Here is a 21,517-nt window from a genome sequence, read left to right as displayed (position 1 = left end):
TGCTCTTTAAGTGACATTGCAGCAAGTGAGACAATTGGACCATAACCATGCTTTTGGTTTTCAAGTTCTCTGCAGATTTCTTTATGCCAGATCATTGTGCGTTTTTGTCCCAGCTTAAAATATGTGATGAGATGGAATGTTTCTTATTCGTTCTTTGTTTTTGTTTAAGGAGCTAAAGATTTTTCAAATTCCGTGGATGCACGCTGCTCGGCATGGATGGGATGTGGAGAAGGATGCACCTCTTTTCAGGAACTGGGCAATCCATACGGGTACAACGAATATTTCTATTGCATGCTTCATTTTATTTGTACTTAAACATATTTATTTTTGTGTTTCTTTAGTCAGTATTTCATGCTGCTATGTTTATGCCTTAGGAAAATATCAGCCAGGAGTAGATAAAGCAGATCCCAAGACGTGGAAGGCAAACTTTCGATGTGCAATGAATTCTTTGCCTGATATTGAGGAAGTGAAAGACAAAAGTATCAAGAAGGGAAACAATGCTTACAGAGTCTACCGAATGCTTCCCCTGTCGGAAAGACCTACAAAAAAAGGCAAGGAATCTACTTTTTAAATGCATTATTTTGCCCAAATGGTTTTGAAGAAATCTCTGCAAGTCGCAGTGCTTCCATAAACAATGACAGTTAATAAACATCATAGACCAATACCAACATTAAAACTGCATCATTTCAGAGTTGTTTCATGCAGGCCCTGTAATTTCATTGTGTTATATAAAAAGAAAATATTGAGCTTTATTACTTGCACATGACATAACTGTACATACATCAATACAAAACTGTATTTATGTACATCTGCATAAAGTCATTAATAGTTAATGCAGTATGCATTTGTTATGCAATGATCTCGAGTATGTGGGTTGTCTGCCCGCGAACGTTTTGTTCGCAAGTGGACTGCCCGCAGTGTAACTGCTCGGACCCCCGTTTTTGATCGTTTATTAAAAATGGGGGCCCAAGCAATTTTTGTCCTCCATCGCCAATGTTATGGATGCGGGGGACACCCCTGCAACCCTCGAGGTTCAAATGTCGAATATGGGAGGCGGGGGACACCCCGGCAACCCCAGGATCTTCATTTTCTGTATTCTTGGACCTAAATTGATTGAATACATTTGAACTAATGGTAGTGACCGAATTCGGTCAAATCTACCATTCGTTTTAGATGTTTCCGATCAATTTGGGTAATACCGATCTCGAGGCCCCATCCCTCGCCCATGTTGCATTCTGTTCATCTTTCACCCGGCCTAAATTACCCAAATAGGTGTGTCCTGCCTTGATACCCTGGTCTGTCAAAGACAAACACATTGAGGAGATGCAGAGAAGCTGAATGCTGACAGGTGGCAAACACTGTAAGCAGTGTCGAGGACACAGGGAGCCACTTTGAGGACTCAAAGGAGGAACAGTGTTGACTGGAAAACAGTATGTGAACGTTCAGAGATTTAGAGAAAATCCAGAGGGGTGTCTTATCTGTGAGACTGGAGAAGTAGTGGGAACATAGAGCCGTGAGATGAACAGGGCCGTGTAAATGCAAATCAGAGACCAGACTCCTGAGAGGAGCAGAATTAGTAAGAAGGCAAGGGAACAAAGAGTTTACAACAGATTCCAAGCTCAAGAGATGAGAACTGGTGAGGTGACGTCGTTTAGGCCAAACGCCGGGAAATGGTGACGCTGAGGAAGGAGTTTGTTGGCTGGTATTTTAAACTTCACTGTTAATTCCTGGGACTTGGAAACAAAGTCCCTAAGGAAATTGAGGGGAGGTTGTATTGAGAATTTTGGACTTCTGGGCCTTGGAGGCAAAGTCTCTATCGGCATGTTATGTTGAATGTCATATGGAGCTCACATATGCACAACGTCAACAGAACAAGCTGATGCACCTTAACCAGATTCTCTGGTTCCTGTATGGCATTGAACAGTAACGTCTTTAGCTGTTTTAGAAGGCGTGGGGGGTATTGTACAGTGCACGTGTCAAAGCATTGCATAAAGTTGTTTCCTGGAAAGAGAATGCTTGACTTAAAGTTCTGTTGCTTACATTTTACTGATTGAGCAAAATAGCTGCGGTGGCACGTAATCAACGAGATGGCAGGTGTATAGGTTTTCGGCCAGCCACGAGTGGGGTGTGCCTGATGCACAACTGTTAAGGATTTAAAGATAACACATTGGTGCACCGGTTGATAATGCAGTGAGGGAAAGACTGGGTAATGTGATGTCTGTAGCCCAGATGCAGGTTGCCACTGGTTGGGTAATCAACGCGCAATAACTCTGAAGCCAAAGATGCCGGCGCTTTATGTGGAAAAAGAGAAACTAGGCATAATCCTCCACAGATTACTGAGGTGTAAAAATCCTACTTTCGTAAATGGGCAATCTAGGAATCCTAGACCCACAATTATGAATGAATAATACCCAATGCCTAGAGAAATGACCATATTTGTATTGGGCAGATTTCAGGGCCAGCACCCATAAACATAATCTCTATTAAGGGTATTAAGAACCTTTGATAAAGAGACTAAGAGGAGAACCTTTGGTTTTTGGGAATTGAAGTCAGGATTCCTTGCCATTTCTGGTACAGAGACAACTTACCAACTCTACCAATCACCTGTGGAGTTCCACAAGGATCCATCCTGTCCCGTGTGAACTTCAATCTTTACATGGAACCGTTCAGAGCCCTCGATCCACACAACAACCACATCAACCAATCCTCAGATGAGACGCAGATCTACCTAAAGATATTGTCCATTGAAGACCTCCACAGGCTCAAGGCCTGCCTCACATTGATCCAGTAGTGGATGTCCAGTGCTCACCTGAAGCTCCAACCCTCCAGGACAGAAATACTACTGCCGACCATCAACACTGAACACCCTAACATCCAAACCTGGCTCTCTGCTATGACCCATGAGGGCTTCATATCTCAGCTGGCCACCTCCGTCAAGTCCCTTGGGTTCAACATCGACAGACACCACTCCCTCAAACAGCACATAGCATGAAAGACACAAACTGCTTGGTACCAACTTTCTCTCCTGTGGAAAATCAAGTCCTTCGTCCCAGAAAACGACTTCAGATCTGCTGTCCAAGCCCTGGCCCTCTCCAACCTGCAATTTGGCAATGCCCTTTGACAGCATGTTCAGCGGCTATTGTGGCACCCATGAGATGTGTCCGGCAGCAGCACAATGCATCAAAACACTGCAAATTCGACCACATCACCCCGACCCTCATCAAAACTGCACTGCAAGCCTGCATCATTTTCATTGCATCATCTATAAGGCTTATACCCTGACATCCCCAAGCTAATTCACTGAGAAACGCAGCATCTCCGGAGGCCTGCGATCCACCAGAAGTAAGGACATGTTTAGACTTGAACTCCGCCGGTGTAGGATGGAAAGGACCAGAAGACATGCAGCCTCTGTCTACACACTAGACTCTGGAACCTCCTCCCCATCAACACCAGACCTGCCCCATCACCTCTACAGTTCAGGAAAGAACTCAAGACCTTCCTCTTCAAGGAATGGCTCCTCTCTAACACAGAGGTCCACTGCCCCCTTCCCTACTTTCCACCCTACCTGAGACTCGGTGATCTGCTCCTCACTGTTTCCTCCTCTGGTCGTTTCTAGATCCCTTGCTGCCAATTGCCCACACTCCCCTGTTAGCTCCCTGCTCCTTTTTTCTCTGCTTCCCTCAGTGTTCTCCCCCCAAACCCCAATGATTGTAAAGTGCTCCGTTGCTTCCTGAAGCCCGATCCGCTCTCCATAAATACCATAATAATAACTAAAAAGACAGGAATGTGACTATTTATCGGAGCAGATTTCCAAACTACCAGACAATTGTAGTATTGAAGGAAATTAAGTGATGAGGTTGCAAATTGGAAGTAATGTGTTGTTCTTGTAACCAAAGTAGGGGGTGGATACAGTTTTGTGTAAAGCTCTTACCGGGGGATTGGCAGATGGTGGAGCGTATTAATGTTCATATATATATATATATATATCTATATATATATATATATATCTGAGGCTTGTGGAATCTGCTTAGATCACATGCTGTGCATAGCCCGCCATCTAGTGGAAGCTATTACAGTTGTTGTTTTTGAAACTCGAAAAGGGACTTTGACAGGGCATACCCGTAATACTATCCCTAGTGTGACGTCCACTGTACCCATGATCCCTCGCGCGTCGAGATCCCTCAGATTGTTTTTTTCCGCCATGCTAGCGGACGCGTATAGCGGAGTTCCTTTCGGAAAATTAGCCATTGACCTTGTTAATTAAGATAGTTTCCCCTTCTATCCTTTCTTCGACTTCGTAATACCACGCTGAAGAATCAGAAAGAAGACTACCGTCGAAATCATTGCGATGGACCGAACGGCCTTGGAAGGCCGCCCCAGGCCTCGGTGCCCAGATATTAGGCAGCGAGGGGGGAGGCCAATCTTAGGAGGCCATTTGTAGAATGCATATTCTCCCCTGCCTACACTTTGTTTGCCCAGCTGCCATCACCTTTACCCAGTATTATGGAGAACCCCCCCCCCATTTATGTTCCCCTAGGTAGACCAACATCTCGTTTGCAACTTGTGTCTGGCGAGAGATCACATCGAGACGTCTTGTCGAGTTTGTAGGCTCTTCAAGCTTAAGATGTTGAAAGACCGTTCCACTAAGCGCTGGGCCCACCACGCCAGGCATCTCGAGGCCATGGAGGTGGAGGGAGCCTTCAGCGATGGCAGCGACACCGCACTTTCGGACGGCGAGGGCACCGGAGTAGCGGTCACTACCCAAGCGCAAGCTCCCGACCCCATACAACAGGCTGGCAGCCATGTTGTGGGGACTACACCCGGCGGCGGTAGCGCTCTAACTACACACACCACAAAACACACAACCCCCAGTCGACCCTCGTCAGATTTATCGAGTACTTGACAACGCTCTGAACCCCGTGAACGGTCGACGGAATCCCTGTGCTCTGGGCAATCTCGATCCAGATCGCCGCATGACAAGACGAAGGTGTCAAAAGACGGTGAAATGTCAAAAAGACGGTAAGACGTCGCAAGATGGCAAGGGTGCCTCGCGAAAAAAACATCCGAGGGCCATTCGTCCACAGATGAAACCTCAGCCGCTACACATGAAATTCGACGTTCTTCAGCTAGCAAGACGCCATGCCCCAAGAAGTCAGTTTCACTCTCCTCTGGGACCCAGGGTGGGGACAGACACCATAAGACCCATAAATCCTCCCATACAGAAGACAAATCCAAGGGGAGACCTAAAGACCCTAGGCCTAATCCTATCCCACCCACTAATGAAGACATGGGCCTTCCCGACTCCGAGCCCGAAATTGTCATTGCAAGCTCGAAGATTGGTCCGCAGAGGACATCGACAGGGTTATGCGTAGGATGTCCTTCATTTGGAACTTCTTCGAAAAGCACCCTGAACAGCTTTTAAGCCTTCAGACCAGCCCACCCACCTCAGCCCCTTCAAGCTCCTGACCCCCTGTGTCTCAACCCCCTTCTAAGAGGGTTCGTACTGATGTCCCAACTCAGGGCAGAGTTTTAGGTCTGTCTGACTGTGAAGTCCATCCAGAAGAAGAACAGAAGGATGTTTTATTTATTGATACATCTGATCCTCAACTTATGGATGAGGACTTGACGAATTCTATGATGGGGACGATGAAGACCCAGACCAGGAGGCCAACATTTATTAATCAGGATCCTTCAGTAGTAGACTCCCCTATAGACAACCAACCACTACTCAACAAAGTTCTAACTAAGGCGGCAGAACACTTCCGCATAGATACCCAGGGGGTGGTAGATGACAGAGACTTCGCTGAGCAATTGTTGGGAGATAAGAAAACAGTAGGCCAATTCATTCCAATATTAAAGTCTGTAATAATAATAATTTTGCATTTATATAGCGCTACGAACCCTCAGGTATCTGAGCGCTGCTTATTATTACCCACAGTGTGTGGTGCTCATTTATCGACCTCGGAAGGATGAAAGGCTGAGTTTGGCCCTGCCGGGATTCGAACCTGCGTTAGCAAGCTCTGCACGGATGTCAAAGCTAGCGCTCTTCTCGCTGTGCCACTTGACCGGCTGTACAACGCAGAATACAACCTTCTTTGGAGGCACCCAACCTCACACGGGCCGTTAACCTGCGTGTTGAAAAAATGTTCAGACCTGCACCTTCTGACTCTCTTTACATAAGAGGCCAGTTAACACCGGACTCCCTGGTGGTTACCACCACACGGAAAAGAGCAGGTACTCTCCTTGCTTCCTCCGAGGCTTCTCCGGACAAGGAGAGCAAAAAGATTTACTCAATGGGCAGGAAAGTACCCGCTTCTGCAGCCTACCAGACTCGCATCGCAAATAATACACTCCTGGCAAGTTTCAACTGCCACAAGTGGGATGAGGTTGCAGCATTACTTTCTTCTGCACCTGAGCCACTTAAGTCCCAATCAGCCCAGGTGGCAGCGGATGGTAGAGCGGTGACTACTTGTCTCCTAAAGTCAAACTTTGACCAGCAGACAATGCGGGTAGAATCATCGCAGAGGATACTATCATTAAAAGACACGCATGGCTTCGCCAATCAATCAGGCTTCAGGCCAGAAACACAGGCCACCTTAATCAATATGCCGGTGGAAAAAGATGTGCTCTTTGGCAAGGCGGTAGAAGACGCACTAAAAACTGCTAAAGACGAATACGAAACCCTTAAGTCTTTAGGCCAGCTCACAAACAAATCCACGGGGCAAAGGGGCAACAGCAATTTTTGCCGCTTTCGGGGACAGAATTCCCAGAGAGGATCTGGATACAACCAGGGCCAGGGTTCCTATGGCACCAACAAAGGACAATCCTTTCAGGGCTACCCACGAGGACAACAAAGAGGCCCGGCTCGAGGTGGTACGCCACCTCAGAGCAAGTGACATTCCGCTCCAAGTACCCTCCCATGCATCTCCAGTAGGAGGACGAATGTCCAACTTCACCCGCGCATGGGAGGGTATTACCTCAGACAGATGGGTGCTGTCAACGGTAGCAGGGGGCTACTGTGTAGAACTTCTTCAAAAACCTCGCGATCATCCCCCGAGACAAAAGGTACACTCGGAAGAACATCAACGGATTCTTCTAGAGGAAATTACAGTGCTTCTATTAAAGGACGCCATAGAAGTGGTCCCAGCCAACTAGGTAAACAGGGGTATATATTCAACTTACTTCCTTGTGCCCAAAAAAGATCTACCAATGCGCCCTGTATTAGATTTAAGGCTGGCAAACAAGTATGTCAAGCCACAAAAGTTCGGCATGACCACGAAACAAGAAGTAATCCCGCTTCTAAAAAGGAGGATTACATGGCAACACTGGATATGAAAGATGCCTATGTTCATATTCCAATCTTTCCAGCACACAGAAGGTTCTTGCGTTTTCAAGATAGCGAACCAGCACTACCAATTCAAGGTGCTGCCCTTTGGAATAGCCTCAGCGCCAAGGGTATTCACCAAGGTACTGGCGATGGTGGCAGTGCACCTGTGCAGGGAGGCAATCCCAGTGTACCCTTACTTGGACGACTGGCTCATAACAGGGGAATCCCCTCGGATTTGCAGACAAAACATTCAGACAACAATCAACCTCCTCTTCCAATTGGGCTTCTCAATCAACGAGAAAAAATCCAGCCTGGTTCCCAGCACCTCCAAACAGTTCTTATGAGCTATTGTAAACATAGAGGAAGGGTTAGTCTTTCCCTCAGAGGAAAGAGTAAACAACTTGTTACTGCAAATACCACACTATCAGGCCGGCCGCCAGATAAGGGTACGCAAAGCAATGCACTTGATAGGCATGATGGCATCTTGTATTTACCTGGTTCCCCACGTGTGCCTGCGCATGCGTCCCATACAACAGTGGTTGGCGAAACAATGGCAAGCAGTCAGTGGGACGATCTAGTGGTCGTTTCGCCAACACTAGTACAAAATCTTCGCTGGTGGACGAGCGAGAATCTGATGAAGGGGAAACCCTTCTACGATCCACAAATACAAGCAGTGGTCACAACAGATGCCTCACTAGCGGGGTGGGAGGCGCACTACCTTCACCACACAGCTCAGGGTCTGTTGTCTCTCTCTGCGGCTCAAAACCACATCAACGTACTGGAACTTCTAGCAGTGTTCAAAGCTCTCCAAGCATTCAAACCCCATTTAGACAGGTCTGTCGGTGCAGATCCTAACAGACAGCACCACAGCAATGTTTTATATCAACAAACAAGGGGAGACACATTCTCCAAATCTATCCAGACTTGCACAGAAAATCTGGAGATGGGCACTCAGACGGAAGATGTTCCTGGCATCTCAACATGTTCCAGGGGAACTCAACGCTCTAGCAGACTCACTGAGCAGAGACCCCCCTACCAGAAGAACACGAGTGGCATCTACACAAAGAGGTTGTAGAACACCTCTTTTCCCTGTGGGGTTTTCCAACTATAGACCTATTTGCCACAAGCGAAAATAGTCAATGCCCAGACTTCGCGTCCAGGTTCCCCCAGCCAGGCACCAAAGGGAATGCCCTATGGACAAATTGGTCAGGGATGTTTGCTTTTCCACCAACCCCTCTGATGAAGAAGGTGGTGAACAAGATCCACAGGGAACCAATGACGCTCATCCTAGGTGCTCCTTTGTGGGCGAGACAACCATGGTAGCCACACATACGCAAACTGGCGTTGTGCGACCCCATCAAACTACTGTGCCGATACAACCTACTCTCCCAGCACGAGGGGCTAACAGTGCATCCTCAGCTCAACTCAATGAATTTAGCAGCATGGCTCCTGAAGTCATAGAGTTCGGACATCCCAATTTACCCCAGAGATGTATGGATATCTTGAACGAATCAAGAAAACCTAACACGAGGCACGGTTACTATGACAAATGGAAACGATTTGTTATTTGGTGCCAGAATAAGCAATTCAACCCAGTTGATTGTACTCCTTCTAATGTTGTCACCTATATGCTCCACCTATTGGATGCAGGTTTAGTGTTTAACCCACTTAAAGTGCACCTGGCAGCTTTATCAACCCACACCACTTCTCATAACAAAGTGTCATGGTGGAAAGTGGCAGTTGTCAAAGCGTTTATGGGAGGGGTAAAGAGACCCCACCCTCCAATTTCTAACCCACCACCAGATTGGGATCTTAATGTGGTACTTACTAAGCTGATGGGGGGGGGGGGGGGCCCTTTTGAGCCCATGCACAAATCTAGTCTCAAACATTTGACTTATAAAACTGCCTTCTTAGTAGCCATCACTTCCATAAGAAGGGTCAGTGAAATCCAAGCTCTGTCAGTGCAGGATCCTTTCTTTACTATACATAAGGAAAAACTGGTTTTACGAACTCACCCTAGGTTTTCACCTAAGTTCATTTCTAAATTCCATGTTAACCAGTCTATTGAGCTACTGACTTTCTTCCAAGAACCCAAAAGCTCTGCTGAGATAAAACTCCAGACACTAGATGTGAGGAGGGCGGTCCTCTACTACGTAGACAAGACCAGACCGCTAAGAAAAACAGATCAGCTGTTTGTCTCCATAGCGCCAGGCAGAGGAGATTGCGTCTCTAAAAACCCCATCTCAAGTTGGATAGTCAGATGTATCAAACTGTGCTATTCCTTTTCAAATAAGACACGGGGCCTCATTACGACCCAGGCGGTAAGGGGTTTACGGCAGCGTAAACAGCGCCGACCCTTACCGCCTGAGTACGAGGTCCCTTAGCGCCATGGCGGATTTAACACCTGCTTTTAGCAGGTGTTAAAATCCATGGCGCTAAGGGACCATGGAGTTAATTACGCCACCGTAATTTACGGTGGCGTAATTAACTCCTTCCCCACTCCCATTATGCCCTATGGGGCAAAAATGGGAATGGGGAAGGGTAAATGGGGATTGGGGACTTACCGCCCCGCCAAGGTCGGAATGGGGCGGTAAGTCCGCCAACCACCATGGCGTAAACGTAGTTTACGCCATGGTGGTAAAGTCACGGCCCAGGCGGTAATTTACCGCCTGGGTCGTAATGAGGCCCACTGCCTTTTAAGCCCAGGGCCCACTCCACAAGAGGTACTGGAGCCACGCTGGCTTTCATTGCAAATGTTCCTTTAGACAGTATTTGCAAAGCATCTACATGGAGCTCTCTACATACTTTCAGTCAGCACTACTGCATTGACACCCATTCCAAGACAGATACACAAGTGGGACAAGCGGTTCTAAGAGACATATTCGCTCATGAACCTTCTCACGTCCCTCCTCCTTCTTCCACTGCTCGCTAATCTATGCACAGCATGTGATCTAAGCAGATTCCACAAGCCTCAGAAGGGATACATTACTCACTGTAATCGTATTTCTGATGCTTGTATCTGCTTGGATTCACATGCGACCCACCCTTCCTCCCCTCAGAGAGAAGCTGCATGGATGCTTATGAGCTTGTCTGATAAGTATCTGCTTGGATATAACTGTACTCTCACTACACCTCATGCTACCTCATGTCAGAAAAAATACAATCTGAGGGACCTCGACGCGTGACGGATCATGGGTACAGTAGATGTCACACTAGGGATAGTATTACTGCCACGCCCTGTGGACGTCCCTTTTCGAGTTTCTAAAACAACTGTAATACTCTGCAGCTTCCACTAGATGGCGGGCTATGCACAGCATGTGAATCTAAGCAGATAAAAGCATCAGCAATACGATTATGGTGAGTAATGTATCCCATATATATTTCTGAGGCTTGTGGAATCTGCTTAGATCACATGCTGTGCATAGGCCGACATCTAGTGGAAGCTGCAGAGTATTACAGTTGTTTTCGAAACTCAAAAAGGGACGTCGAGAGGGCATGCCAGTAATAGTATCCCTAGTGTGATGTCCACTGTACCCATGATCCCTCACGCGTGTAGGTCCCTCAGATTGTTTTTTTACGCCATACTAGTCGGATGCATGTGTGCGGAGTTCCTTTCGGCGCAAAGCCATTATCTATTGTTAATTACGTTAGATTTCTTCCTATCCTTTTTCCACCGAACGCCGAAGAACGACAACAGTGAGGATTGGAGAGACTTCCGTCGGAGACTGCCGCGATGGACTCTTGGCATTGGCCTTGGAAGGCCACGCAGGGCCTTGGCCCAGTCTGTAGGGAGAAGGGAGGGGGGGCATATATAGATTATTTTTCTCTTTTCCTACATAATTTGACCATATGGAGAGTACTCCATTTAAATTCTGCCCCAAGTGTAACAAAGTTTTCTTGGGTAGATAAACATTTAACTTGTAGTCTGTGTCTCCCTCGAGACCATATTGAGGCATCTTGTCGGGCCTGTAGGCTCTTCAAGCCTAAAACCTGAAAGGAACGCTCCATGAAGAGCTAGGCCCACTACACCAAGCAGCTCGAAGCCATGGACGTAGAGGGCGCTTTCAGCGATGATGGCAACGCCGCCGCATCGGACGGCGAGGGCAACGGGGCAGCTTCAGCTACCCAGGCGCAGACCCCCGACCCCGGAGGACAGGCCGGCGGCCATGTTGTGGGGACCACGCCTGGCAGCAAAAGCGCACCACATACACCCACCACCAAGCACATTAGCCCCGGCCGGGACTCGACACACGTGATCGGCAACGGTCGACACCTAGGGAGCGGTCCACCGAATCCCTGTCTTCTGGGCGTTCCCGCTCGCGGTCACCTCATGACCGGGCCCAACCGTCCTCGGACGGAAAAGGTGTCGCCCATCAAACTGCCGTCGGTCGTCTGACGACAATGCCGTGTCCCAACCCACTTCCGAAACTAGACGTGTCGCATCTAATCCCACATCTGAAGTTCAACGTTCGCCGTCGGATATTTATCTATGTTTTTTAACCTGAGATTGTTGTTGCTTTTATGGATATGCAAATCCCAATAAAGTTTTACTGGCGATTATTAGGACCTTTGAACGCTATCTTTGGTCTTATGTCACCAAGTCCAGGAATAACCACAGATTTCACTCTCCATTGAAACTGAGATCAGCCTTACAGGTGGTTTAAGTTCAATCCCATCAATCCCATGTTTCTGTATAAAAACTGGGATAATGCCTATTTCAGAGTTAAGGGTCCTTTTGAAGGTAATATCCCTATGTGTAAATCTCCTTCCTGCCAGTATGTAACTTCCCCAGAGCATTGTCAGGGCCAATTGTATGAACCAATGATTGGTCTCGTGGCGTGACATTTAACACTAATCAATACAGCCATTAATGAGCAGCTTTCAGGCACCATAGCTATCTGCGTAAAGATGATGTGCACCGGGAACCAATATGTAATTGTATATTCTCTTTAGCAATCTTTGCAATACATAAGCCTGCTCATAGGACATATTATGCCCTTGTTACAAGGTTGCGGTAGGCCGCTTACCGGCAACCTCAGCTTCCGCTTCCGATATATTATGGCCGGCGGAGGCACAGTAAGTTCCAATCCCTTGGGGTCCCACGCTAGTAACGGTACTTCAGTAATTTCTCTGCCGGTAGGGGCCTGAATTAACGGCAGGTCACACCTGCTGGTAGTTCACAGCCACACCCGGCAGACTCGCAGTGACCCGGCCCGAAAAGGTGCAGATAACCGTGGTTACTAGCACTTTTTTCCGGACCAGGTCACTCATGAGGGCCATAGTCTCTCAGTAATACTATATATACTACTGCTCTGAAGCAAGTTCTTACTGAACTGAAAGATACAGTCTGTGTTATGCTTGACGGATTCAGTGAGTAGGGTGATCGGAGGACTCAATAGGTTACATGCTAATATGATTTTGTTGTGGCCCAACATGGCACAGTTTGCCAGGATGGCCTAGCATCTAATAGTGGTGCATATGGCATTCAGCAGACTTATTCCTTGAGCACCCAAACCCACTGTGTGTACCTCTGACCTATGTTTAATAATGTTCTCCATCGAAGCCCCCCACCCCTGCACCTAACCATGGTAGTAGAACTACATGGCAACTTTCACATTGAAGGGTTTTCCTCCGTGTTCTCATTTGCTGTTTTCAAGTGAATTGGTGTTTTGTTCTGGGTGCTTCAATTTTCTCCAGCATGGGGTCTGGCATGGATTCACATGCTCATGAATATTCCCCGTCGTCAGGCCGGGAATCCTCGGTATAGAAAAAAATCAGTATCAGTTTTGTTTCTGATCTGTCTTTCTCAGTAGTAACCAATCACTGGTCTCTGGGTCATACTGCCCAAGCCAATGCGTGCTTCTCCCTAAGCCCCGCCCCTGGCAGCCATCCTCAGATATTTACCGCACGTTCAAGTGTTGGGAGTCCTCGTGCTGTAGCTCTCGAGCTTTTGCTGCGTTTTCGCGCTTTTTTCAGGAGATTTTCTCATTTTTACGGTTAAATAGAGCCTCAAGCTCCACCGTTTCTACATCCGATCAACGGGGATCCGTTTCGGAGTTTTTACGCCCCTCAAGGGTGAAGATTTAGTCGAGTTGCGCTTTTCGGGGGTTCCAGAAGTTCCAAGGCCTACCCGGACATGGCCAAGGAGAAAGGGAGCTCGACGCCCGGCAAGCTGTTCAGGACCTGCCCTGGATGCCAGCTTCAGAACGTTTTCAAGGAGGACGAGGATTCGTTATGCCTCTACTGTCTCCATGAGGACAAGATGCACAAGGAAAAGGACTGCGCGTTTTGTGGGAACATGTCGGAGCAGACCATGAAGGATCGGCACCTCCGTCTCGCCAACTGGCTGGAAGGTAAGAGTCCACCAGGCGAGAAGAAGAAAAAGAAGTCCAAGCGGTCTTATAAGTCCTGTAAGGGCGCCCCGGCGACGGGGGCCCAACAAAAGGCTAAGCACCGCGAGTCCGCGGGCACCGGGAGCGCCGAACGGTGGGGCTCCTTGGCTGCCAGGCAGGGCGCATCCTCCCCGGCGCCATCAACCACGAGCCAATGCTCTGGCTCGGGTAAGCGGAAGTCTGAGAACCCGGCGAAGCTTTTGGAGAGGCCCCGGTCGATCTCGAAGATTCCAGCAGAGGGGGAGCGAGGCTCGGACCCTCCCCCCAAGGTGAAGGCCCCAGGCGTCCAGAAGGTGACGTTGGCCTTAATTCACCCTGCTAAGACTTCGATTGAGGATGTCGCCACGGCCCTGGCTCAGCCTGTGGAGGCTACACCAGTGGAGGCGCCCTCAGGTACCAGAGTCTCCCTGCCACCGCAGAGGGAGTCGTCTTTCAGGCCCATCGAGAAGACCCCCACGAAGTCCTCGTTGGAAAGGATGGGGAGGGGCTGGTGGCCCTCGTGGATACGGACACGACCTCTGAAGAGGAGCGCATCCAAGTCGTGGAGGAGGCCCAGCACATCGGGAGGGACCCCGACGAGGGCGACAACGAGGGCAACGGTGTCGCAGACGAGGCTCCTCAAGATCCCTCGCTCCCGTCGTTTCCGGCGCTGCAGGACACCTCGGCGGCCATTTTGTCAGCCATCCAGTCCTTATGCTCGGAGATAAGGACTAGGTTGTCCCTTCCCCCGATGGAGGTACCTGAGCCAGACCCGACGGGGAACCGGAGCCAGGACCTTCAGAAAGCCCACCACTTAAGAGGAGGAGGACGTATCCTAGGCCTCCTCTCCCGCCTCTGCGGCCTTCTCTGCCTTCCCCCGTTCCACTACCCACGGGGATGATACAGGCATGGACACGACGGGTACGGATGACGACGGAGGCGATGACGGAACGTGTCCCCCGTCGCCCCCCTGCCCGGGCGTCCCTGCCCGACGAGATTGGATACTTCCATGCTATGATTTCCAAGGCATCCGAGCTCTTCCAGCTCTGCCCCGAAGAAAAGAAGAAGGAAGGGTTCCTTTATCAAAGGCACGAGGCTAAAAGGAAGACGGTCTTCGCCGTACCGCTTCTTGATGACATCTGGGATGAGAGGCTCGCCCTCCTCAAGAACCCTGCCATGGATCCTGGGAAGAGGGACCGGTACGAGAAGAAGTACCGGGTCCCCGACGCTGCCCCCTTGTGCCTTAGGGCGCAACCTACGCCAGATTCGGTCGTTTCGGCGGCGGCCAAGAAGAAAGCGAGGGGGGGGCATCGGCCTCGACTTCAACCTCCCCGCAGGACGGCGAGGGTAGGAAGCTGGATGCGATGGGATGACAGGTCATCTCATCTGCAGCGACGACCATCAAGGCGGCTAACGCCCTGGCCATCGTAGCCCGCTACGACAGGGAGTTGTGGTTCAAGATCGCCCCTCTGTTGGACTTCCTTCCGGACACCAAGAGGGCTGAGGCCACTGGAAATCTTACAGGAAGGTGAGATTGCCTCGGATCACGCCATTACAGTGGCTATGGACATCACCGACACCGGTTTCCGTCAGTTGGGCAACGGCATTTGCCTGAGACGAAGAGGATGGCTCAAGGTGACGGATTTCCGCCAGGACGTACAGACCAAGGTTTTGGACATGCCCTTCGATGGGAACAACCTTTTTGGCAAGGCGGTTGATGAGTCCCTTCAGGCGATCAAGACGGACACGGAGACGGCCCGTGCACTGGGTGTGCTCCAACAGCGACAGCTGTCCTTTCGGAGCTCCGGAGGCAAGATCTTCGTCGCAGGACGCCTACAGGGGACGCGGCAAGTCAGGTGGATCCCGCCGTCGTTGCCAAGGTGGTCAAGGAGGCAAAGCGGCCTCCAAGCAAGATTGAACCGACCGTCGGGTCGGGCCCCCGCCGAAGCACCCCGGTGGGAGGCCGGCTGACTAAGTTCGTCGGTGTGTGGGAGTCCATCTCCACCGACCGTTGGGTGCTGGACGCCCTGGCCCTGGGGCACGCCCTCGAGTTCCAGAAGAGGTGCCCCCGCATTCCTCCTGTGGCCAGGAAGGAAAATCACGTCCCTCAACTGCTGTTGGAAGTAAGGGCGATGCTCAGGAAAGGTGCCATTGAGCTCGTCCCAAGGAGGCTTCGGGGCTCCGGAGTTTACTCAAGATACTTCCTCGTAAAGAAGAAGGCAGGAGGATGGCGTCCCATCCTGGACCCGCGACGACTGAACAAATACATCAAGGCACAGAAGTTCCGGATGGTCACCCTCCAGCACGTGCTGGGACAGCTGGCGGAGGGCGATTTCCTGTCGTCGTTGGACTTGGAGGATGCATACTTCCACATCCCTATTCTAAAGAGACACCGAAACTTCCTCAGGTTCGTGGTCAAAGGGCGGCACAACCAGTTCAAGGTCCTCCCGTTCGGATTAAAATTGGCGCCCAGGGTGTTCACCAAGTGCCTAGCACCGGTGGCGGCGCGGCTGCGCCTGCAGGGGATCCACGTCTACCCCTACCGGGACGACTGGCTCATACGGGCAAGGACAAGGGAGCTCGCCGTGGAACACACTGCGAAGACCGTCCAGCTGCTCACGGACCTGGGGTTCTCCATCAACTTTCCAAAATCCCACCTGGTCCCGTCGCAAGTCGCCCTGTTTCTGGGAGCACAGCTTGACACAGTGGCGGTGCGGGCCTCACCGACGGAGCAAAGGATAAGGACCATCCTAGGAAAGGTGCAACGTCTGCTGGCCACGGACGTGGCCAGAGTGAGGTCTATCAAGTCCCTCCTCGGGATGATGTCCTCCTACATTTATCTGGTGCGCCACTGCAGACTTCGGATGCGGCTCTTTCAAGAATTCCTCGACGCCCACTGGATCCAGACGACGGGCAGCTTCGAGGACAGGATCTCGCTCGACGAAGCATTCCGTCGGGCGATGCGATGGTGGGGTGTCCGCTCTCATCTGACGGCAGGAACAGGTTTCCTAGCCCCGGCCCACCAGGTGACGGTGACGACAGATGCCTCCCTGGAAGGTTGGGGAGCGCACACCGGGGGTCTCCACGGGAGAGGCCTTTTGCTCCCGGACGAGAAGACTCTCCACATCAGTGAGCAGTGTTCTGGGCCCTCAGGTCCTTCCTTCCGTCCCTCAAGTGCAAGGTGGTGAGGATCTTCACCGACAACACCACCACGATGTTTTACATTCGGACGCAGGGCGGAACCAGATCCTCTGCCCTATCCAAGGAAGCCCAAGATCTGTGGCATTGGGCCGTCGCCAAAGGGATGTTTCTGGTACCTTTTCATCTGGCAGGGATAAAAAACACCATCGCCGACTCACTCAGCAGAGAGCTGCGCTCGTGCCACAAGTGGGAACTGCGCCAGGATCAAGTGGACCGACTCTTCCGACGATGGGGCGAACCCCAGATCGATCTCTTCGCGACGGCGGCGAACTCCAAGTGCCGGAGGTTCGCCACAGCAGGTTTCCCCAACCGAGGAGCATGGGCGATGCTTTCTCGTTCCCCTGGGACGGCCTGTTCCTTTATGCATTCCTGCCGTTGCCGTTGCTACTCCGGCTCATCAACCAGGTCAAGAGGTCCCGGTGCAGGATGATCCTCATCGCACCGGCGTGGCTGAGGCAGATCTGGTTCCCGGACCTTCTGGACTTGTCAGCGTCCACACCAGGCAAGCTGCCGACGGAGCGGATCTTCTCTCCAGAGAAGGAGGCGCCATTCTTCATCACGAACCAGAGTCGCTGAACTTGCAGGCCTGGCTCCTGCAGCACTAGAGTTTGGAGGATACGACATCCCGGCCGACTGCAGAGAGGTTCTCGCGAAGGCCAGGGCATCCTCAACTCTCAAGTGATATGGACACAAATGGAAGAGATTCTCTGTCTGGTGCCGTGCACAGAAGATTAACCCTCTGCAGATTACGGCCCCTCAAGTATTGCCGTACCTATTATCCTTGGCCAAGGCTGGCCTATCTCACGCTTCCATCAAGGTACATCTGGCTGCCGTCTCACGTTACACCAGAACTACAGGACGGGCGTCCTTGTGGTCTCATCGACTGGTGAAGGAATTTATGAAAGGACTGTTCCGATCATTCCCGCCGGTGAAGGCCCCTGCCCCGACGTGGGAGCTCAACGTGGTGCTGACTAGGCTCATGGGGGCCCCATTCGAGCCTATGCATTCAGTGCCGTTGAAGTTTCTGTCGTGAAAGACAGCATTCCTCGTGGCCATCCCCTCTGCACGACGAGTGGGAGAGATTCAGGCCCTGTCTTGCAAGCCTCCCTACTTGACTTTTCACGACACGAGGGTGGTGCTGAGGACGCACCCCTCCTTCATGCCCAAGGTGCCTTCGGACTTCCACCTCAACGACCCCTTGGTGTTGCCAGTTTTCTTCCCGTCGCCTTCGTCGCCGGCTGAGAGGACTCTGCACTCGCTGGATGTAGCCAGAGCGCTGAAGTTCTACGTGGACCGCATGAAGAGTTTTCGGAAGACATCACCGCTGTTTGTGAACTTTGGACCTGTGAATCAAGGGAAGGCTCTCTCGAAGACTTCCATTTCCAGATGGCTCTCCGGCTGCATCATGCACTGTCACCGGTTGGCAAACTGACCGTTGCCAGGCCGTCCGAGGGCCCATTCGACCAGAGCGATCGCCGCTACTAAGGCGTTCCTGTCTGGTGTGCCCCTGCTCGACATCTGCAGGGCTGCTACGTGGAGGTCGACGCACACCTTCACGAGATTCTACTGCGTCGATCGGGATTCCAGGGAGGAGTCCAGAGTCGGCCATGCAGTGCTGCGCAACCTGTTCGCCTAAGGTGAGCCTGATGAGGAGGTAAGAGTTGCTTAATGTTGAGTTGTTGTATTGCTTGATATTGAGCCTTTTGCCACCTCCCGTCGTTGTGCATGTGTATACTGCTATGTATTCTTATATTCATGAGCATGTGAATCCATGCCAGTCCCCATGCTGGAGAAGGAACAAGTTACTTACCTGTAACTGTTGTTCTCCAGCATGGGTCTGGCAGGGATTCACATGCAAACCCTCCCGCCTACCCCTCTGCGGCTCTTCACTTGGTCATACTGCCACTTCACGTGCTACCAAATCTGAGGATGGCTGCCAGGGGCGGGGCTTAGGGAGAGGGCAATCATTGGCTGGGGTCAGTATGACCCAGAGACCAGTGATTGGTTACTACTGAGAAAGACAGATCAGAAACAAAACTGATACTGATTTTTTCTATACCGAAGATTCCCGGCCTGACGACGGGGAATATTCATGAGCATGTGAATACATGCCAGACCCATGCTGGAGAACAACAGTTACAGGTAAGTAACTTGTTCCTTGTTCTGTGGGGCTCTGGGAGTTGGTAACAACCCACATATCTTCTCATGACATTAACTGAATTTAACATATATTTTTCTTTGAGTAATCTATTGAAGCTCCTATAGTGTTTATGCGCTGATGATTCGGGCTCTAGATAGGATTTTGATTTAAAAGTGTTTTACTCCCTAGTTTTTGAAGAGGAGGATCACACTTACAAGGTTGTAGTCATTTATGATGGGGGCATTGTTGGCCAATTAAAAAAATACATTTTAAAAAGTGTAACAGCAAGTAACATTTAAATATGATTCTTTTTTATCCTACAGCCCTTCTTCAGAACACAACAGTAGAGTTCCTTTGTCTGGAACGCTCTGCTCGTAAGTCTGGTCTGAACAGAACTCTGCAGTTCTAGCAGCAACAATGGGCAGATTTGGAGTGTTTGCATAGTTTTAGGCAGTCACGCAGGCTGATGCACCGGATATCTAGAGGCAAAAATGGTGGCCTATGTTTGCATGAAGCAAATGAAACTTTACAGAAAGCATTTTGATGAGATTTAGCCCAGAAACCTTTATTGAATGAATCTTAAGTGCCTCGGGTTCCTCTGATAATAAAAGGTTACCAGACAACTCCATAACATCAGGGGTCACAACACCCCAGTCCTGGGCTTTCATTTTTCCATCAAGTGTATTCTGAGAGTTGTTGTCTTGGGTTACTTGATGTGACAAGTCCAGTTTATTTGTTGTGTCAAGCGGGGGTGACAGTCCCTCTCAGAAAAATGGGGGAGGTCTAGGGTGAAGTCTTTACCCCTGATCTCCACTGTGTTAGCAGAGAGGTCCAGTTCCTGTCCCCAGCCCACCATTGGTGCCAAGATGTTTTTTGTGCAGTCCTTTTTCTCCATCCTGCCCTCATTTCTATGATACTTGCCAGGGTCTCTCTGGTCTTTTTTCAAGATCTTGCACGCAAAGACTGGGCCACGGCCGCAATAAAGAAAAAACTGCTTTGAAGTCTAGCTAAGATGGGGACTCACTGGGAAGGAGGAGAGAGATGCCGAGCGAAGCAGAGGGATCTGTTCAATCACTAAACTGCGTCGGAACTCTGGAAAAGAGCAAGAGGTAGAAAGACAAGGAAGCAGTGTCCCTATGTGGATGACAAACCCAGAGCGCAACAAACACATTCCCTAGCCCACTAAGAACCTTATAGCGCGATTGACACCCTTCCTAAGTGCATTTATCTGCCGACCCCTCTCAGAGGCGGTTAGAAACACGGACCAGATCATTGACCCTCCCAGGACGACATCAACGATACACGGCGAGCCCACACGGAGGCAGTGGGCGGGGCTTAGCCTCCTTATGGGTTTTCATTGCACACACCCGCACAGTGGAGAAAAGAGCAGACCAGATTGGATAGGGAGATGGGAGCGATCCCAGAGGGAAAAAGGGATCGAAGAGAGGAACGGTAGCGACTAGTTCCCAACCGAGAAAAGGACCATAGCAACGGCCCGCCCACTCTTCATCACGTGGTCTGTGATGTCATCCCTGTGATTTCCGTCGGAGCAATGAAGCGGTTCCGGGGCACTTTCTTGCTCGGGATGCAGCGGGATTCGGGAAGCGGGAAGGCTGTGGCTGCCGGTGCATTCAGGCTGCGGCTGCCGGTGCAAGTACACTGAATGCCTTTGGCTTGTAGTGGGCATTTTATTTTGAATACCGGGAACGTTTCTATGAGATCCTGGAGCGTCGGACTTCGTCTTGTCTGGGCAAGGCTCAGGCTGCAGGAGCAGCTGCAATCCATGTGCTCTTGGCTGGCTGCGAATACAATTAGCATTTTCTTCCGAGATACCGTGAACGTTCCTGCAAACCACCAGATTTCCATAGGGAAGCGGGAAATTACATTTATTTTAAAAATCATGTTCAGCTATTCATCATGAACGGTATGGAGGGCTAAGAAAAGGAACAGGGAGACAATGGATGGTGGTGTTTAACTGATCAAAGGGGACTAATAGAGTAATTTAATCTTTAGGATGGGTGGTTTTAGAGGGGTCGACTGCGGCTGAGCATCTGTTGCAAGGGGAAGGGGCATCTTGCTATGGAGGGAGGATGGGGCATTATGGTATTGGTCTAGACTAGAGGGAGGGATGGGGCGTTTTGGTGGGGCCTGAATGGTTGGATAGGGCACACTGGTGTAGGTCTGGTGGGATGTGGCACATTGGTGTGGTTCTGGAGGAAGGGGGCACATTGGTGTGTGTCTGGAGTGAGGGATGGGAACATATTGGTGTGGATCTGGCGGATAGGGACAGTGGTATGGGTTTGCAGGGAGGGTTGGCGTACATTAGTGTGGGTCTGAGGAGGGGTGGGGGACATGGGTGTGGGTCTGGAGGGTGGTATAGGCCATCTAGGTGTGGGTTGGGAGGGTAGGATGGGGCATCTTAGTGTAGCTCTGGAGGGAGGTGGTGGGGGCACATTCATGTGGGTTTGATGGGAGGGA

At 50.5% G+C, this 21,517-nt stretch overlaps 1 protein-coding gene across 6 annotated transcripts in view; it reads left to right on the top strand.

The window, feature by feature from the left end:
• Positions 1 to 21,517, top strand: part of IRF2 (interferon regulatory factor 2) — a 580,815-nt gene that overhangs the window by 252,748 nt on the left and 306,550 nt on the right. For all 6 annotated transcript variants that reach the window (XM_069631487.1, XM_069631488.1, XM_069631490.1 and 3 more), the window contains exons 3-4: positions 170 to 269; positions 375 to 551. In XM_069631487.1, coding sequence (XP_069487588.1) covers positions 170 to 269; positions 375 to 551 — 277 coding nt within the window. The remainder of the gene's footprint in view (positions 1 to 169; positions 270 to 374; positions 552 to 21,517) is intronic.

Source organism: Ambystoma mexicanum, chromosome 6q, assembly GCF_040938575.1.
Source record: "Ambystoma mexicanum isolate Mex_15411 chromosome 6q, UKY_AmexF1_1, whole genome shotgun sequence".
Taxonomy (NCBI): Eukaryota; Metazoa; Chordata; class Amphibia; order Caudata; family Ambystomatidae; genus Ambystoma; species Ambystoma mexicanum.
This window is presented reverse-complemented; position numbering and strand designations above follow the sequence as displayed.